This window comes from Ammospiza nelsoni, chromosome 3, assembly GCF_027579445.1.
Source record: "Ammospiza nelsoni isolate bAmmNel1 chromosome 3, bAmmNel1.pri, whole genome shotgun sequence".
Taxonomy (NCBI): domain Eukaryota; kingdom Metazoa; phylum Chordata; class Aves; order Passeriformes; family Passerellidae; genus Ammospiza; species Ammospiza nelsoni.
In genome coordinates this window covers 55362941-55379039 of record NC_080635.1, presented here as the reverse complement: position 1 = coordinate 55379039, position 16099 = coordinate 55362941, and the positions used below count along the sequence as shown (strand labels likewise).

At 34.5% G+C, this 16099-nt stretch overlaps 1 protein-coding gene across 2 annotated transcripts in view; it reads left to right on the top strand.

The window, feature by feature from the left end:
• The window catches only part of SCAF8 (SR-related CTD associated factor 8), an 87972-nt gene that overhangs the window by 29038 nt on the left and 42835 nt on the right, over window positions 1–16099 (top strand). For both annotated transcript variants that reach the window (XM_059469057.1, XM_059469056.1), the window contains exons 6-14: window positions 632–762; window positions 3588–3764; window positions 7304–7383; window positions 7790–7907; window positions 10676–10807; window positions 10933–11045; window positions 11533–11726; window positions 13897–13997; window positions 15622–15735. In XM_059469057.1, coding sequence (XP_059325040.1) covers window positions 632–762; window positions 3588–3764; window positions 7304–7383; window positions 7790–7907; window positions 10676–10807; window positions 10933–11045; window positions 11533–11726; window positions 13897–13997; window positions 15622–15735 — 1160 coding nt within the window. The remainder of the gene's footprint in view (window positions 1–631; window positions 763–3587; window positions 3765–7303; window positions 7384–7789; window positions 7908–10675; window positions 10808–10932; window positions 11046–11532; window positions 11727–13896; window positions 13998–15621; window positions 15736–16099) is intronic.

Here is a 16099-nt window from a genome sequence, read left to right as displayed (position 1 = left end):
CATAATTTTTAAATTTTGATGCAAATTGACTTTCAAAGCAGTAATCTAGTCATATTTAGCATTCATTGGTATACCTCTACTTCTGAGCTATAAATAAAAAAGTATTTGCGGGTATGGAGGATTCTTCTGGATTATGGCATGAAACTAATTATCAGAGTGCTGATTTAGTCTCAGTGTTTCTCTTGACAAAAAACAATAAAACAAGCAATCCTCATGAATCCAGCTGATACAGGTTGAAATTTTTAGTAGAATCTTTAAGAGTCTTCCTGGGGATAAAGTGCAAGTCCAGTGAGATTTGGACAAGCTGACAAGTAAATTGCTAATAATTATCTTTTGGTATATGTAGTTTCCACTGAATATTTTGGAATACTGTGTGAAACTTATTTATTTTGTCTTCATCAGTGTTTTTGTTAGTAGTCCCACTTGTCCCAACTAACACTAAGTAATTCTGCTACTTGAGGAATGTTGATGTGAGTCTGTATTATTTCTGTGTGCTCTTGTTTATGTCAGAAAAGTAGTTTCAATTGATGTGCTTTCTCAGTGTTTAATTACAGCAGGCTTTTGTCTCCTCTAATACTATTTTTATTTTCTGTGTGAAATATTTTAGCATACTGATTTTTCTGGTTTTTAGGTACACCTGTGACTCCAGTTACCCCAGCCAATGTGGCACAGAGTTTGCCTGATCCTTGGGTATCTCAGATTGCTAACACAGACACCCTTGCCGCTGTTGCACAGATTTTACAGAGTCCTCAAGGCCAACAGGTAATTTTGTGGACAGTTACACTGTAGACACTGTAGACTGTCTGATACTTTGTGACTTTGGGGTACAGGTAAGGAATGCTTTCATGTGTATCTCTTATTTGTCTTTATATCCGATGTCCATGTTAACTTTCCCATGAGGTTGTTCATCACAAGTAAGTTCCAGGTCAGTTAAAACTCCGTGTTCCCTTTTGTAGCCGGCCCCGTTTAAAGCCAGCATCTTTAAAGAGTCTCAGAAGATGATTTCAGATAAGATGATCTGTAATACATGCTTGTCTATGTAGATGACAAGTACAGATCTATTGCAGATGACTAAATCAAGAGCAACAATAAGATTTCATGGATAAAGGTATGAAATAGAATGCCAGTTAAAGCATATGTCTCTGTTGGATGCCTGGGGAAGAGCTAAACATTGTTCAGCATTACAGAATGGGAGCAAACTTCTTCAGGAAGTGTACTGTACATTAATTCCTTTTTTTATCTTTCCATCAGCTAAACATAGATTTTATTTTGCAGCATTCAAAATAAGATTTTGGAAGTTACTATGTTCTTCAATCTTTTAAATGCTCAACTTCAAAAATGTCTTAATTTCCAGCATCACAAGAACTTCTTGCCCTTGTAACCTGTGGTTACATAAGTTAAGCACACACAATTGGCTTTCTGTAAAAATGTAGATAATTTTTTCAGGCTGTGCTAGAGCTATGGCACCTGCATAAGTTTGGCATTGTGATTTTTATTTGGATTGAGATTGTTTTACCTGCTGGCATTCAAAACAAAATCTCATGCATATGAATAAGAAGCAGTGGCCAATGAAAGCTCTGGTGCTGGCAATAACAACTTTACTTAATGAGAATGTTTTACAGTATTTAGCTAGCTAGAGTTGTCTGTAATTGTTCAGAAGTCAAGTGGAGGTTTACACTGGAAGAAATGAAGTCACTGAAAAGTAAAGCAAAATGAATTTCTGAGATACTTTGAGAAATATGAAGGAAAAATAGTGGACTAGCTCTTAAAAAGGAAAGGATATGAAATAAGAATGGTAAATATGTGGAAAGTCAGTGAGGTAATTTTAAAGATTTTTGCTTAGAGAATATAAAAACAGAAAAGCAAGATGAAAAAATGAAGATGAGAAGGGAATTAAAATTTTAAAGACAGCAGATCACAAAGAAATACCATTTGGATATTTAGCTCAAAATAGTCTTAAGCAGAAGGGAAGAGACAGACTGGGTACATAATAAATATGTACATGCAGATGTCTAGGATTGGTAGAGGAACTATGATATTTGCTTATATCCTGTCCGTCTCTTTTCTTCTTGTTCTTCAAACCAGTCCTCTGCCACAGCCTCTCCCCAGCTCCAAAGACCTTGATTTAATCCTACAGTTGTGTTTTATTGGTGAGAATGTGTGTAGGTAAATTGAGAGTCTAGACATATGTGACCAGCAAGAATGTGAAAACAGCAAGAATGGTGCCTACCCAGGATTTTTCCACTCTAGGGCCTCCATCTCTGCCTCTTCAGTTTGATTCCTTCCTACTGAGTGCAATGTACAGGCTGGACCAGTGGTACCAGACAAAAAGGGGTGAGGGGAGAACTCTTCAGCTTTGCATATTGCAGTAATCAGGGAAAGCTCCTGCTGAGGTAGAACAACAATTGAAGCCTTTTCAGAGGCCCTGCTGTATAAGAAATCTGTATAACTTTTTAAAAGAATAGGGAAAATGGTTTCACATTATCAGAAAGTTACTCTAAATCTATCTTGAAAAAGGGTCACACACTTTTGATGCATTGCAGAAAAGAAATTCACTTTATGAAGTTTCTAATGAGGCTTAGTAAGAAGGGAGGCATTGAACCCTTTAACAGTTTAGTGGGGAAACTTATAAGGGGTTGGAGTATTGAAGGTAAGGGTAATCAGGGACTTATGTCAGCAAGTTTGAACTACCTGAATTTGCTCAACCCTTTCCCCACAAATATCTAAAGATAAGACTAGAGATTTATCTCAAGGAGTGTCAAAGAACTGCTTCCTCTAATTCCACAGTGGTTTAGGAGAGCTTCTTTCAGTAGGACTAATATTTTTTCTTAAGGCAAATTGCACAGTTTTCTGGGAGCATTCCTGTCCTACAGATAAATTGATCTCCCTATGAGAAAGCCTTTTATTTCCTTATTAGGACAGCTTCTCTAAAAGATTATATACAGATATGAATTTGAAGTAAGGACATCAAGATAGACCAAGTGATTGGTTTGTACATTTGCTTTTGATGTTTTGTTAACATGGTAGGAGAATTGCATTCTGTCAACCCACACCTGAGTTTCACCATGAGATTTCACTTGTGACTTGTGCAGAGACACAGGTGCAAGCTCTCCCTATGAACAGGTTGCATTGGCAACCTGTGGAGCTTGCCACAGTGCAGTTCTTTTCTCTGTACAAATGCTGTTACAGGACACAGATTATCCTAATTTAGGTAGGCCCTTAGGAAGCTGGAATAGGCTAACAGATTTTTTTCAGGTCAAAAGGAATCAAACTGGAGAAGCAGAAGAGGGGGAACACTAGAAAGCAGGAAATCCTGAGTGGTGACTGGCATCATCATGAAACCTGTCAGAGCAAGTTAGGAAGAAGAAGCATCTGCCTATCTTATCAGCCCCAGAAAACAAATTAGCCAGTAAGTGGGAACAAAATTTGCTGTAAATAAATTAAAGACAAAACAATAGCCATAGGTTAGATGATACTTCATTCCTGGGAGTTTTTTTACTAAGTGGAAGGGGAAAAGTCTATTTTGTACTTGGCTTTTTTGCTTTAAAAAATCTTGTTCAATGTATTTGTTATCTTTTCTCTTTTAGCTTCAGCAGTTGATACAGACACTGCAGATACAGCAGCAGAAACCTCAGCCTTCGCTACTTCAAGCTCTGGATGCCGGTCTCGTTGTCCAGTTACAGGCCCTCACAGCACAACTCACAGCTGCAGCTGCTGCTGCTAACACACTTAATCCACTGGAACAGAGTGTCTCTTTTAATAAGGTAGAAGTAAAATAATAGAACTTTGAAGAAGTTGTTTTTTTTTTTTTTTAATTTAGAAATTCTTTTGGATTTTATTGTTTGACTTTGGACATTTTAAAAATACATTAATATACCATAAAGTGATACAGCTTGAAAATGAAAAACAATGTCTAGACAGTAGTGTAAATGAAAATATTAGTTTTATATGAGTTTAGGGCTAAATAACCCATTGTATAATATCTAGTATTGGAAAAGACCCACAAAGGTTATTGAATATGGTAATGGATTTGATTTATGATTTAGCAAAGTTAAGCCATGTATTTCTGCACTCTTTGTAACATAGCAATGAGAATTGTTTCTTACAAGGAAATAAATGGAAAATATGCAGGAATTAATTTAATATACACTGTTTTCTCAGAAGAGTAAAAAAGTTGGATTTGTAATTTTCTCTCATTATAAAGTATGTGCCAAGAAAACTTTAAGTTTCACCACAAGGTGATGTAAGTGAATAAATAAGCCTGTAGGTAAAGAAACTTTCATTGAAATAACCCAAAACCAACCAACCAAAAAACCAAACACCAACAACCCACCTCCACCCCAAAAAAAGAGCAAAAACCCCCAAACCAAATTACAAACAAAATCAGAACGCAGGAATTTAAGAATACTAATATTATTGCATGCCAGGTAGCAACAACCATGCAGGCAATTGCAGTCATAGTAGTATAATACCTGTAATAAAAAAGGAAGAACTTCTGCTCAAAGAATTATAACTAACTAGCTAAAGAAAGAAATAAATAAGCATTGTTCTATTGTCTTTGGAAGAAATAGTTTGTGTGTACATAATCTCTGTAGGATTGTCCTGGAGTGAATAAATAGTAAGCATAAGGAAGTTGAAGAAGCAAAAAACCCTTTTTTATTCTTCACTCAGATAATCTCTTTTTATTGACAGTAATGCAGCTGTAAAAATAAGTCAGGAAAAGAATGGCCTGTACTCTGCTGTACCACAGCTGTAACCATCAGCTTGAGAAGGGCATAATCACAGGGAATGAAGGCATCAGTTAATAGGGACTGCTGTATTATTTACATACAGAAAGTATTTTATAGTGTGGCATTGTTCTGCAGACTTGAATTCCAGCATTTCCATGGATTGGTTTATTTGTAGGTGTGGATGTCTTGAATTTTGGACATCTTAAATTGAAGCAAATGGAAGGAATTCATATCCTGATGAGATATTTGAGACATAAAAGAAAGGGGAGCTTTTATGAAAAACCCAAATATTTTTTAGTATTGTGATCCAAAGGAAACTGTGAAGCATAGTTTTCATTCCATGACATCATGTTTGTGAATTGGATAAGAAATAATAAATAGTGCAAGAAAATAATTTTGATGAATGCATAAGTATCCATCTTTTTTTAAAAGAACCTATTTGTCAGTTCTTCCAATCCTTTGTTTTCAATCTCTTCAATCTGTAGCATCTTGTGTTACTTAATCGTGCAAATTAATCTGCATTATGTGAAAAATTCTTTCGGCAACATTGAATGTGCACGTTTTCTGATCTTGCTATAGAACCAAATACTGTATTACAGTAAAAAAAAAAATTGATGAACATTACATGTGGATTTGCCCTACTCCTTTTCTTTTAATTTCCAAAGAGCATATCCTGATTCTTATGAAAAAAATAGTTTCATTTCTAATAAAAACCTTTTTTCATGTCTTTATTCCTTTCTGTTGCTTTTTCTGAACATGTTTTCTTCTTACATAATTAAAGTAACATATGTAGCATAAGGGAAGGTTCTGCATCTTTTATGTGCATGTGTGTGTAACATTGAACTTGGTATCCTAGTATATCATTTGGTTTAATTTCTGTTACTTCACTATAGAGAGTATTATTCTACAAACTATGTAAAATCAAGATATTTCAGTTCAGATTTTTTGCTTCAGTATGTACAATATTACTTAAACCAAATATAAAAAAAAATCATGCTGCACATTTACCTGTCTTGGCTGGAAGTTCTCTCCTTTTCTCTGGCCTTGGTTAATCTGAATGTTTTTTTTGTTTGTTGTGAACTGGTGACTAGTTTTTATTTATTTATTTTCTCAGCCGTGTAAACAGTACATATTCTGTTATTTTGCCTCCTGCTTTATCATGATGAAAGATACATGATGATTAATAGTATTTTAAGTTTGAGGTTGTTTTTCTGAAATGCACAACTTTTTTCAGAGCAGCAACATTTTATAAGTGTCTCACTGGAAATATTCTAACAAAACAAACAAAAAAGGTGATCACCTTGCTGTTAATGGATTAGATATATATGGTGAAAGTTGTTCTGGGTTTTAACATCCCATCTCACATAAGCTGAATGGTCTGTGTTTCTACTGTGTTTTCTCAGAGACATATTCAGTCCTGCTTTCTCATAAATATTATATTGGGTAAAGTGGTTCTAAAAATTCTTGATTGATCAGTGATTGATCCATCTTCTAGTTAGCTTATGCTTTGTTCTTCTTGCTGGACTCCAGTAACTGAGAATAAATAGAGCATCCTGAGAAAGAATATGGGGTACTGGATAATCGTGGCTTTTTGCTGAAGATGTTTTTACCTTAGTATTTCAAAATTGCTGCCATACATTCTCATCCTCTGTTTTTTTTTCTGAGATTAAGATTTGAGAGGAAGTTATGGTGCTTGGTAGTATAGCATTAGCTCTGCTTTTCAGAAAACTTCCAAGGTGTGTGAAGATGCATGGACATGGTTTTAATAGCATGGTTCTTTCATTAAACAGTGAAAAAATGCAATCTCACTGATAAATAACATCTGTTGTATTTCTTTATGCTTGTTCCTTAGTTTTTCTCTTCAAGAAAGGAGGGTGCTGTTAAAATACTTCCAAACTTTTTAAAAAGTTTTTAAAAACTTTACTTTTTTACTTAAGCAGAACTCCAGTGTAGACATCTTCACAGATAACACAGGAAGTTTATCCAAGTTTTTCTCCTTTTCAGATACCTTTCTTTTTATCCGTTAGAAGGATTATTCCTCTTACATGATAACTGCTTGCTTTGATTTTTTTTTTGCAGAGTATTGAGAAGTTCTTTTCAAGGAGCAGTATATTTGAAGGAATTCAGGTTGTCTAAATGACACATGTGTGTGAAAATACAGTAATTCTTTGTGAAGTAATCAAGCTGTAGGTCTTCTCTTGATATGAGCAGAGCAGTTTGATGATTACCAAAGGATTGAATAGTTGGCCTCTTCGTAGTAATTTCTTCTAATTAAAGGTACCATTACAAAAAATTAATCTTTATTTAAGCTTTACTCCAAAATAGCTCTTAGTTACTGTGGAAAGAACATGTGGTTGTACTTGTTGCAGCAGAGCTCAGGAAAACTGGGCCAAAATCTGATGCAGTCAAGAGTTTGATAACAATAACAGTATGCCACTTAATTTTCTATTCAGGATATTTGCCAAACTTTTTTTTTTAAGTTGAGAAATGACAGCATCTTCATAATGAAAAGGAAATATGCATAAATGGACATATAAGGAGTGTTTAGTAATGCTTATTTTGTTTTCTCCTAGAAGCTGATGGACAGGTTTGACTTTGGGGAAGAATCTGAACAAAATGAAGAGCCTAAAAAGGAAACTCCCTCTTCCCAGTTGTAAGACCAAGCTATGTTTCTTATGGAAAATACTAAATTTTGCCTGATGCTAGTTGAAAATTAGGATTAAGTAAGGAAAATACTTATTTCAGAGCACAAGTACACTAAAACACTAGGAAGAGAAAAGACAGTTTTCTGAATTAACATACACATTTACTCTAAGTCTGTGTTCCAGAATATTTTTTTACTTTAGGATAAAGTTAGCATGTTCTTTGTCTTTTATAGTTATATTTATACAGTTGGTGGAATAGTGATGATATTAGAAGGTGGAACTAACTCCATTGTCCTCATTATTTTACATTTTACTTAAACTTGAAACCCAGTTGTGAAAATCTATTTACTAACTGTTTAAACAAACAGAAAAACTGTAGGCTTTTTTTTTTTAATTTAAGTTATTTCATTTTAGGCCATTAGTACCAGAATCTGTGAACAACTCACTTTTTCACCAACTAGCTGAACAGCTACAGCAGCAAAATTTAGAGCATCTCAGACAGCAGCTTTTGGAGCAGCAGCAGCCTCAAAAGGTAAGGACTCCACCTTGTGGCTATTGTTGTAATTTATGTTCTCCTCTGATTAAAAAAAGCATATTCCAGGACAAAAAAATTGTGTTGTTACTAACAGTTTTCATATAATTAAAGTCTTTATTGCTAGCTAACCATGTAACAGAAACTTGCTGAGTAAGTGGGGTAAGTGGAAAAAAGTGCTTAAAGCAGAAAAAACCCTCAACCAAATGTGTGGGGAGTACAATTTGCTTCTCTTAGGAAAGAGTACTCATTAGGTGAGTTAGACATGACTGTGCTTTGGCTGTTCAGCTCTTTACATGGGGAAAAAATGCTTTCCCGTGCTTGCAGAAGGAATAAGGTGAGCGATAAAGTGATTATGCTCCTGTCTCTGAGGGGAGGACAGAATAAAGACTGTGGGTAGCTTTAATTTCCCTGAGTTTTATGTCTTGACTAATAATTGATGAAATAATTCTGTTGAAGAATCTGAGCTAAAGTATAGTCATGTATTTCCTGAGAAATTCATTAAGAACTGGTGCTTGAGATAACTCAAGGTTCCTCTTAACTACATGAATTGTGTCCTCTCTATGCTGACATAACTTGACTTATTTCTACTGAGATTAGTCCTCTGTACTTAAATGTTCTTTTTCCCCTCCTGATCCTATTAAAAAAAAAAAAAAAAGGAGCAAACCAAAGCAGACAAAAGTATTTTGTCTTGATCCTGGCCAGGTATGAAGTGGACTTCCTGTGGTGTATTTGGATATATTTTGACAGGAAAATAGAAATCTCAGATTGAAAGAAAAGACAAGGGATCACAAACTTAGCAAACATCTGCTGGAGACTTTAGTTCAAGCTGTGCAAAGGCCAAGTCATAGAACCATTGATAGTCAGGGTGGGAAGGAATCTTAAGATCATCCAGTCCAGCTGTCAACCATGACTGCCACTGTAATCCCTGAACCACTAAACCACATCACCCAGCCCAGATCAAGATACCTCTTAAACTCCACCAGGGATGGTGACCCCACCACCTCCCTGAACAATCTATTCCACTGCCTGAGCCAAGGGGCTCAGCTTTCAATCAAGAATGCCATTTAAGCTTTGAATTTCTGACTTTATTAATTTAATTTTTACTAAATACTGTTTATTTACTGCTTTATTTTACTGATTTGTTTTCATTTCTCATTTAAGTGTAGTAAATGGAAAAGAATATACAGTATAGCTACAGACTAAATAGTTTTGGGTCTTGGTGGATATCTGGCTATTTCTGTTTCTTAACACTAAAACGCTGTAAAGGAATAAAGAGAGGTGTGATCTGTTTGAGGAGCTTTTGATATGTCATATCAAAAAGTATCTGTCTAATTTGAAAATAAAAACACTGAATGCCTACCTTGTTGTAAAATCAGCAAAATCAAAGTTTACAATATATTTATGGGTAGAACCGTTACTTGACTTTCCCCTTACTATTTAATTTTCTATTACAAGACCTGATGAATTTTCCCTTCAGATCCAGTCTTCTTGTCTAGTCAGTATGGAGAGAAAGGATTTTTTTTTCACTTTGATAACAGCTAAAAGATACAAACTGCTGCTGAAACTACTTTGTAGTGACTGCAGTATGTTATGGGTAATATTTTCTTGATTTCCTTGTGTAAGTTTCATTGAGAAAGATGAAAGGGAAAGAGAAGGAAAGATAAAGCACAAAACAAAATTATTAGGCATCTGATGAGGAGCAGAGGGAAAGGGAGGAGAGGACAGAAGACAAAAACAGAAGGAGCAACAAAAATTGTAGGCATTGATACCAAGAAACAGATGGTTGCAGAATAATTAAATATAAGGAAAATGAGACAAAACATTCTGTCAGAAGGCAAAAAAATTAACTGAATTATAGTAGAATATTTTTTACAAACTTGTTATAAGATGTTTAAAAATATAAACATAAAATTGTTACTACTAATCATTCTGCTAACTTCCTGTCATTCTCTGGGCAGATAGAACATGAAGGACTTGTTTAATTAAAGTTAAAATATAGTGAGGATCACTGAAATATTTACCTGCAGTAATGTATTATAGATTTTAAATTGCTTTTCAAAATTGTTCTCATATAATTTCTGAATATTTTAATTTCATTTTTTCTAGTTCTTGAATTATTTGTACCTTAGAGATATTTTTTCCAAATCTGTACTTTCAGGCAATGCACAGGCTGTTACAGCTTTTTCTCTAGCAAATCATCAACACCTTGAGTATTCCACATTCATTAATTTTGGTGGTTGTTTCAAAACTGTGTATTTTGTTAGATCTCTTGAAATTGCCATGTTGACACAAATGGCACAGCTTCCTCTCTTATTTTTCAGTAATTGCTTGTCCGAAATCATTCACTATAAAAAAGTTCAGGCTAGTGTAAATTTTTTAACTAGTTGAATTAGTATTCCAAATATTTTTATTATGTTAGTATTGACATTTATTAATGCATATGCATGGGGGACAAGTGGCTGTCTTTCAGGGTCACTGTACACATGGCTGTGTTTGTCCTGTGAATTTCTGTTTTGAAGCAGTAAATTGTGTACTCTGTGTGTACTGTAGTTTTGTTATTTAGCAAATAGATACTAATATTTTGTAATCAGAAATATTAATTATTTCGAAGTTTTGTGTTTAAGGATGATAGCATAAAAAAGGAATAGAATGGATTGATATCCAGTTCAGCTTTCATATTGATGAGAAATTAGAATATTATTTTCATATAGTATTACATTTGTAATTGCAAGGGGCTTTATGGTATATTATTAACTGTTATTTAGGCAAGTCCTGAGGAGAATCAAGAAGGAAATTTTGGTTCAGAGCACTCTGCGTCACCATCACAAGGGAGTAGTCAACAGCAGTTTTTAGAAGTGGAAGCAAATGTAGATGATTCCATGGATATTCAACAACAGGTAAAATTATTTAAAATTTTATTACAGAAATTGAAAAGAAAACATAAACTAATATGATTCCAAGTCATATGTATTGTGAGTAAATTTATTAAGTATTACTGAACAATTTTTATGTCTGATCTCAGGACATGGATATAGATGAAGGTCAAGATATTGCTGAAGAAGAGATTTTTGAACAAGAAGAAAAGAAATCAGCTGTTCGTTCAAGATCAAGAACTCGTTCCAGATCTCGTTCAAGGTTTTGTAATTACCTTGCATTAAGTAAAGGAAGTTTTTCTGAAAAAAAGTTGCAGTTTGAGATTGTCAGTCTTAATTCTGTATTTTCCAAAATTATCATAAGCAGTTTTTGGCAAAAAAAAAGATATGTTTGTTAAATGTTTGTGTATTAGATGCAAACTTTTGGTATGACAGTTTATTTGCTACGTCTGTGATTTAACTGAAATTTTTTAAGACCTGTTCAGGTTACAGAAATAGCTGACACTAGTCAGCTGGACAGACTTTCTGTGCCAGAGAATTAGGTACTGTAGTTACAGAACATTTTGAATGTGTTTTGTTTTAACGTGTATATTCTGTTCCTCACCCAAATGGCATTAAATTTATTTCCTGAAGTAGTTTTAGTAAATATAATGGAAATGTCTGTGTAGTGCCTAAAGTTTACAGTTAAAAGATGACTAAATCAGAGTATTTTTTTTTAACTCAGCATACTAAAATTAAGTATTTTGTAGGTCACCAAGAAAACGAAGGTCTAGATCACGGTCTGGTTCTCGTAAGCGGAAACACAGAAAACGTTCGCGCTCGAGATCCAGAGAAAGGAAGAGAAAGTCATCTCGGTCATACTCCAGTGAAAGAAGGGCTCGGGAAAGGGAAAAGGAACGTCAGAAAAAGGGATTGCCTCCTATACGGTCAAAAACACTCAGTGGTATGTAGTACCTGTGTAGTGCTTTAATAATGTGGGATTAAGTGGAAAAAAGGCTTTGTTTTCATTGACAGAACAAGATTTATCTTGGCTATTTATATATTTGTAAGTTTAATTTCTGATGTTTCTTGCAGCTTAGGTACATCATGTCATCTTAGACAAGAACAAGTGTCATACTCTTCTACTGATGTTTTTAGTCACACTTGCACCACTGATTATGCTTCAAAACAGAGAGCAGCAAGGGCTGTCTCTTAAGTTACAATCTTTTCTCTTTAATGCTGTCTTTAACTTGACATTTGAACATGTCCAGCAGTTGGTCTGAAAATTGTTAAAATGTTAAAGTGTGTGGTGCACACTTCAGACACTTTGATGGAAATCTTAGAGGCCCGGGTTTTAAGACGTTAACATTGTTTTTTAGATAGATTTTCAGAGGAATGTAGCACCAAAACAGGTGGAATTTGCTAGTGTAAGATGGACCATAATGGTAGTATCTTAAGGAAGTATTCAAAAATCAAGTGGATTTCAGCCTCTGCAGAGTGCTGCTGTGTATTGCATTCATTTACACAGAGAATTAACATACTGAAAAAAAAGAAGGTAGTAAGGAAAAAAATAACTTCCTCCACCCGGTTGCTTAAATCAAAGGAAATGTATTTTGAGAATTTAGTTTTGTTCAGATAGGTTATAAACTGTTTCTGATATAGTTTTGCATTTATCCTGTGTATTAGAGCTATATGGTTTATCTGACAAGAAAGCAGCTCACAACTCATTTTTGTAAAGGAAAGAATGTTCTGTTCTCTTCACATTAATATTTTATATCATTCCAAGGTGACTTTAAACAGTTCCAATGCACTTTTTTTCCCTCTTCTTCTCTGGTTTTTCATATGAAAAGAGACAAATTGGTTTTATGGTATAGATTTCTCCCAGAAGTCTACAAGGCAGGGAGCTATAATCAAAATGGTTGGAGCTGAGAGACAGAGATGTTAAGTAACCTAACAAACAGCAGCAGCATTTGAGGTCCTGTGAAATTTAAAGGAGACATTAAGTAGGCTAAGTGAAGTGTGGAAACTTTGGGGGGAGGTAAGCGATTAAATAAACAAGTAATTCACCTGACAAGTGTTCTGCTTCATGAAATTTGTTCAGTGACAGCCGCTATTACTTGTTGAGATCTAAAGAATTGTTTCCTAGAGCTTAACACCATGAGATATAAAAGGGATATCTACAAGCATGTGAGGGACAAGTTTTGTCCAAGAGAAATCATACAGCTGGTCATTTTCACCACTGTAGAGTCAGTTTAAAATGTCAGTTGACAGAATGCACAGCTCTGGTTTCCATTTTGGTGCGCCAGGATTGGTACAGAAAGGAGATGTGATGTATCAAGGTAATGATGAAGAAAGAATGTTTCTTTCATAAAGAATAGGGCAAACCCAGAAATCCAAGCTGCACATATAGATTGGGCAGTATTTGGAAGACAGAGGAATTGGAACCATGTACATATGGCAGAAGGAAGTCTTGGCTCATGTCAGTGAGTGTTTGTGTTTGGTGAGGATGGTGGGTGGACATTTGAAGGCAGGGATCTGGGCTTGTGGTGGAATTGACAAGAATCAGAAGTATCATGCATGTCTTCAGCCTGATTTGCCTCAGATAAACTTCTTTTCAGGTTTTTGCCCATAGTAAATTAATAGTACTGTTGCTATTTTCTTGTGAAAATGCAGTGCATAATACTGCTGTATTAAGTTCCATCTGTAAGACATTTTTAGCCAGTTAGAACTTAGTCTTACTTTGTTAAAATTGACATGAATCCTAAAGGCATGGGGTTTTTAATGGAAATTAGAAGAGAAATGTTTTGGTTTTTTTTCCAGAAGTAATTTATAATTCAGTTTGCCCTAAGTGCTAATCTACAGAATTTTACAGTTTTATTTCTATGAAAACAACTATTTTGTTTAAAAGAATATGAAACAAGAAGAAGAAATGCTTGTGGTGAATATGTTTGATGTTGTTTAATCCTTTATAATTTTTCTTAATGTACTTTCTATATAGTAAGTAACAGATTTACCATTCTTGGGTTTTTAGCAGTGATTCCTGGGTAGTTTCAAAACCTTTTACATTGATGCTATAGAATATTTCAGAAGCTAACATTCAATATTTTGATTGATGTGAATGTGTCTCTTGACAGTTTGCAGTACTACTCTTTGGGTAGGTCAAGTAGACAAGAAGGCTACGCAGCAAGATTTAACAAACTTGTTTGAAGAATTTGGACAAATAGAGTCAATTAATGTAAGTAAGCATGTTGGTATTTCAGAAATGTTAGACTAGAAACTTAAGCATGCTTATGTCTCTGAATTCTTTACAGCTGCTTAAACTTGTATTTAGGAGACTTTTCTATCACAGTTAAAAATTGTGGCCGTGATATTTGCCACCTGGTTTTGATCTACTCTGTTTTGAAGCACTAAAGACTACACTTCAAGGTAAAAAGGCTCTTCCTAAGCTCTAGCACTTTATGCAGTTTTTAAACTAGAGTTTAACCAAAAAGTTATGGTTGTTCTGGTTTAGTGATGCGTCATGGAGCAGATATCATTTTTCCTTGGCCTACGGACACCTATGGATGTGTATCCTCATTGTTCTTGGTTACTTTCCTAACAGAGGATTCCCTAAGTTGAATCCTTCTCGATAAAACATTTAGAAGAAAAGAAATTGTACTGTAAATAAATGTTTATTCTAAAATGTGACAATTAAAAAGATGCTTATAATTTGGACATACAATTCTCATTACTTAGAATAATTTAGAGTCAGGTGTTTAGAGTAGTACCTCAGTTGCCTATAATTCAGCTTCAAAAGGAAGTATTTTTTCTCCTAAAGCAGCACATCTGCATGAGAGGAATCTGGGTTTTCCTCTTGCTTCAGCAGTTTAAAATGCTTCTTGTGCAATTTCATTCATTTCAGATGAAACTTCTACTGTTTTTCTATCATGTTAGTATAGTCAAATATGTAATTAATAAGGAATACTTTTTTGTGACTTTACAGAATCTTCTAAAAAGTTTCACAAGTGAAAAAACTAGCCCCGTAGCCAGACATTTAAACCTCATTTTGATTTGCAGGGGCTATCAATTAAGGAAAGAGATGTAACAGCTATACCTATGTCCCAGTGCCTGTTATATTTCAAAGGCAAACTATATTGTAGATAGTTCATCCTACGCATTCCACAAAGCTTAAGTACCTAGAATAACAATGTATATCTTAATGCAGTTCTTAGAAAATATGTTTACAGTCTGTCATCTTACATGTTTGTTATGTTACTAGTGCATTTAAACAGTGTAAAAGCACACCAAGATTTTGACTAAAACAGATGTAAGCGATTGTCATACATGACAATTCAGCTAGCATAAGCTTGCAAGGGTTATGTGCTATGACATACAATCAATAAAACATGCTATACTTACATAAATACAGTAAAATGTTAAAAAAAATAACATTCAGGAATGAGGAGTCTGCCCTTTAAAAATGCAATATACTTTTAATCACTATTTTACTCCTCTGTGAGAGGTTATTGCTCAGCTCACAGACAATCTGGAGCTTAAGAAGAGGTAGCAAATTTTGCTTTTCTGATGTCATAATGTAGATGTCCCAGTCTGCTCCCTGTTCAAATTTTTCATGTCATTTATGACACTCATTCTTCAGCTTGTTGCTGCTTCTTGAAATGTTGTAACTGAAGTAGCCTGCCAGTATCACTACTAAGTTTTCTCCAGGCCCAAACTTGTTAATATGGCCAATTAAGGTAACAGTTGCTTACAGTGTATGCTTTTCTTTCTATAGTATTATATACAATACTATAGAAATGCTATATACATAATCTGAAGTACTGATTTTCCTGCTTTTTAAAACCTCTGCTGTTTTTCCATAGATGATTCCCCCAAGAGGATGTGCTTATGTCTGTATGGTACACAGACAAGATGCATATCGTGCTCTTCAGAAACTTAGCTCTGGGTCATATAAAATTGGATCTAAAATTATTAAGGTAAGGTGATTTCAATCTTAAGGATGCTGTCCATTTCAAACACAGTACAATTCTACTATGATGGTTTGTCTTTTAGCAGCTGTTCACTCAAATGTACAATGTGGAGAAGAAGAATGAAGCAATGAGGTGTAAACTGCTTTTTCGCTGTGTAAAATGCAGCTTTTAACAGGCAATATGAAAGGTAGAAAAATGACTTGATCTTTAGGAAACACCTGGACCACAGTTTATGTACATACAGAATAAATCCTCTACCTAACAGTTTGGGTCACTTAATATTAAATTTTATAGTAGTCTTAGAGATAAGTATTTTGTTAAATGCTATAGGGATTTCTTCTACCTGCTTGATACTTTAGGGTAAGTCCTT